The sequence below is a fragment of the Bidens hawaiensis genome, unplaced genomic scaffold (genome assembly GCF_021521415.1).
Source record: "Bidens hawaiensis isolate Kalapana, Puna unplaced genomic scaffold, B.hawaiensis_p1.1 tig00030538_1, whole genome shotgun sequence".
Classification (NCBI taxonomy): domain Eukaryota; kingdom Viridiplantae; phylum Streptophyta; class Magnoliopsida; order Asterales; family Asteraceae; genus Bidens; species Bidens hawaiensis.
The window spans coordinates 79,631-84,408 of NW_027495099.1; the positions used below are offsets into that span (position 1 = coordinate 79,631).

Sequence of the window (4,778 nt, forward strand, 5' to 3'; positions counted from 1 at the left end):
TTGGAGTGATCAGGTTGTTATGATTGTCTCGTCGGGTGGTTTATGGTCTTTATAATGTTTGTTTGTTGGAATTTCTTGTGGATACTGTTTTGAGAACGTTATAAGATTTATACTTAATGAATTTTGTGGCATGTTTAAATGTGTTATTATTGAGGAAACCATACCATGTATCATGTGGATAGGTCAAGTAAGCTTTGTAACACATCATAAGAGGTTTGGGTTGTGTCATTTATTTTACTTTGCTTTTCAAAGAGTCTTTGTTAGGTTGACCAGCTAATACTTCTTTGTGTTTCCAAACAACGAATTATAGGTAGTGAATGCATTAATTATGATTTTAGTAGACAACATTGATGCAATAGTAATTGAAGTCTTTACAAAGTGATATATTTGCTTTTACAAGAAAAATAGAACCGTTGGTGACTTACTGAATTATTTGGGAAATCATAAAAAATCTCCTTCTTACCAATCCTTTTACTCAGATAATGATTCATTGATTCTTGCATTTAACCAACCTTGTAAAGATAGGGCGTGACCATTACAGCTGATTATATTCAAGTATATCTCAATTAAATAATTATATTATTATAACTTAACTGAAAGATTTCTCATGGACTAAATTGTAAATCGTACGTTCTAGCTTCAAAAGTTGACATTTTGCGGATTAAAATTAGAAAATGGCACTGCTAGGTTCTTTTTTTCCCGTCTTATTCGACCCTTTTTAAATGTTGTGAAAGAATAAAAGTGGCCGTTTTAGCAGTTTTTCTTAGTTTAGGCACAAGTATATATTTACCAAATGAACTGAAGTTTTGTTTAACAAAAACAGATGAAACCATCTACAACAAAGTGATCTTTTCATGTAAAAGGTAACAACAAAGAAAGAAATTAAACCCATTTGGGGGAGGATAATTTACAACATAACATAAAAATTCACATACAAATGAAGAACAACAAACTATAATTGACATAAGGAATCAAATCAAGGAAGTAAGAAGAATTTAAGATATGCTCTTGAAGGGAATGGCTCTGATGACAATATGATGATATAAAGTAAGATATGCTCTTGTTAATAGATTATCAGGGAAACAATATGCTCTAATCTGTAATTTATCTATTAAAAAACAACCCGTTTTGACCCGAAACCATTATGTGGTTAGAACCGTTTTGACCCTCAACCCGCCCCGACCCTATTTTATTAGACGATTAGGTCATGTAATTTTCTTAACGGGTGGTTTTACCATACACTGATAATTGATCAAAATGATGCAAACATTAATACAAAGTAGTGAGATAAAGGAAATGATACTTAACTTCTTCAAATTCAATTATTAGTATCATTATCATCATCATCATCATCATTATTATAAGCCATCTAAATCACAATAATATGGCAAAACTATAAATACACTAAATAATAGATAAATGTTCTGAACACATTTATGATTGAGAACATAAACTGTATAGTATATGATGAGCATAAAAACCTGTATAAAAAAAAGAAATTCTAGAAGGCAAGTCGACATAGATAAAACTTAAATCATAATTAATCATTGTTTCCTACCTGTATTCTCTGTTTCATAGAAACAAAACTAAGTCTTTTGCAGAACGAGTCTTCAGTGGTCGAAAGTGACTAAAAACATATTACTGCTAACTACAAAAAACAAATTATATAAATTACACATATATACCTAACAATACACACATCAATGAAAGGAATTAAAAAAAAAAACAATACCTGCAAAAGAGGTCCTGTTTACAATGGGCCAACCAAACCTGCTAATAAAAGGTAAAAGAAATATAAAACATGATCATTATGGGAAGATAAATGATAATTAAAATGAGCATCCTAGTTATCAAACAATTAGATATCAGTTTCAAAACACACCTCCACACATCAAACATTATACGAACATGGCATCTATACGTTGTGTTTTTTTCAAGAATACCTCAAGAAGAACTGTGTGCGAGTCTAAAGCTGTTTTGGTATCCCTGGTTACGTAGTCGTTTTATTTCTCAAATAAGACATTCTAACTCCTGTTTGGAGAGTCCAAATGAATGTTTGTATTGGTTGTTCGAAAATAAATCCATCAAGCAGCCTCAACATGTTTACCCTTATATACCCTTTCTCCAACCAATAGCACAATCCAAGCAACCTCATCACCATTCAATCTAATTATATCCTGGCATATTAAAGCTAAAATACCTTAATATGTATAAAATTATAAAAAAAATAATCAAAGGCAGCCCCTACTATCCATTTTCTTCACCAAAAATGGACAAAAACCATAAAATAATCACTGCAATGCACAATTCAAACTGCGTTCATGAACATACCAAATTAAATAAATGGTTGTATTGCAGTTGTGTAAGTAAAATAAATAAATCCCAACCAATAAAAGTAAATGAAAGCAAAGAGAATGAGAACGAACCTGCTTTCGTGATGGAACCTACCACTGCAAAACATCGGTCATACTGTAACGGCTCCTCCTGTCAATTGATTAAGTTTGGGCATTAAATAACATTCATTGCAGATTAATTGGAGGGTTTGATTGCACAATGATCTCAGTTTCCACTCCTTGTAACTGCTTAAATCATGGTCGTAGAAAAGGCCCCAGAAGTTTAAAAGAAAATTTAGGAAGAGGAGGAGACGTGGAGAATTATTTGGTGGAAGCAATTGATGTTAGTGGGTTTTTTCTTGAATTAAATCAATGTCCATTCAAAGCTTCTTTAATTAAGCTAAACAAACCCTAAAAGATAAAAAGGTAACTTTATAAAACTTGAAGCTTCGTCAAGTAGTACCGAACGCTTTAAGAATGAAACGATTGATTGACAAATTACTTTTTCTGCCATATTATGAAATGTCCGTTTTGTCCTCACCATACAATTATGAAATGACATTTGTGTCCATTACTTATGCTTAATAATATAATAACTAGCAAAAGTGCCCGCGCGTTGCTGCGGGGTCGCGCAAATTATCCACTCGTATTGGTCTGCAGTGTCTGGTGTGCTGCGTAAAAGGTCATCAGTGAGAACGTGTTGCCGCATGTGCATATGGTTTGTTGGATTTTTTTATGTTGGGGTGCGCACTAAAATTTTGAGCTATGCATATATATTGGATATATCATGTTTTGTGAAATATTTGTTAAGCAAATAGGTTTATGTGTTTAGTGATTGTTAAGCAACATAAAGGATTGAATGCGTCTTAACGTGTTGGTGATGGCTGCAATCTAATGTAGTGTTGGTATGCAATTTATCAAATCATGTTAAAAGATGTTAGAACTAATGTGAGGTGGAAAAGCCGTCCAAAGCAATATACATGAGGTGAGAAGTCCAATGATAGAAAAATAATATATAACGTGCAAATAATGCAACATAACTAATCTCAGTTTTCAATCTTAACATAAACCACACGGCGTACATTAAACATGGGAAGAAAGAGACATCATATAGCCGGTGCAACAACGGTTTCCAAGTACACGGCACCTACACTACCATTTAGTGAGTTTGACGCTGTGAAAATATTGCAGGGGTCTCATATCAGTATCAATTTCATAAAGTGTTTGTGAGTTACTCATGACAAACCACTTCCCATTTGTCATGTAGTGTGTGATTGAGCACCATAAACGCTCTGGTATAGGGGGTGGGAGGAGGGTGAAGAGATTGATCCAATGGTCTTGTCTTAGGATCCATAGCTGGAGCGTCCGATTCTGTAGGCCATTTGTAACAATCATGTAAAGATCATCTTGAATAGTAAGCATGTTGGTTTCGAGAACCCCGGTTGTTTGGACTGGTGGGAACTGTAGCTCTGTGACATGCCCAGAGAAGGCATCGAATGCAATGACGACATTTTCACCTTGTATCATGGGTTGGGTAATTGTGTAGTATATGGTCGTACCACATTGAGTCCCGATGGACCAACAGAATTTGCGGTCTAGGTAGTCTAGTTTTGCTGTGAATGGTATTTCCGTCCAAGATGCTAGTATACGGGAGTATATATGGGCTTCGAAGGCATTTGATTTTCGGATCACGTGCATGACTTTGTAGTCGTTCAAATGGTCCTTGAACAAAGCAATTGTATCTGTGGAGTCTACAAATATGCCTCGGCCAGTAGAGTTTGATAATCTCTTGTAGGCAGTAGTGGTTGGATTCCACAAGAACAATTCATGTGTATCATGTACCCAAGCACATAAGAGGCCATCCATGTGTGAGAGGATGGAGATGCATGTAATATCCGAGTAGAAAGGGCATGTGATGGGTTTACCTGGGCCGTATTCACCAGTTATGAAGTTAATTGGATAAACAGTTCCGATGAGGCGATGGATCACAAGTGTTTTTTGGTTACTCGGAAGAAGTGATCGATACGAATGGAGCTTTTCAAAATTTCGGTTTGATAGTAAGTCGTGCCATTCCTTGCATACAAGCTTAAACCGGCCAACGACTTTTGTTGGTAGTCTTGTGAGTATCTCAAGAACAACTGCGTCTGGAAACATCGTAAACACGAGGTGGGAGACTTTCATGGAGCCTTGAACCGGCATATCTAAGTAGGATAAGAAACCAATTTATCAATTTTGTAGTGGTGTGCTACAAGTTATATGAGTGGAATTGGGTAAAGAAATGTCATGCAATAAAAAAATAATAAATAAAAAGAAGTTGGATGATCAAACGTGCAGTATTGACACCAAAAAATTAATATCGATAACACCAAATAAATTGCAATGTATGTAAAACAATATTGTTAAAAAAATTCAAATTAAGTAAAAAGAATAAAAAATCGAAGAGTT

The 4,778-nt window shown here is 34.6% G+C and overlaps 1 protein-coding gene across 1 annotated transcript; it reads right to left on the reverse strand.

Annotated features, from left to right (window-relative positions):
- Window positions 1-3,485: 3,485 nt before the first annotated feature.
- LOC143580637 (putative F-box protein At3g16210) lies at window positions 3,486-4,532 on the reverse strand. The gene has a single exon (XM_077063603.1). It carries the CDS (start codon window positions 4,530-4,532, stop codon window positions 3,486-3,488), a length of 1,047 nt encoding a protein of 348 aa, XP_076919718.1.
- Window positions 4,533-4,778: the final 246 nt, after the last annotated feature.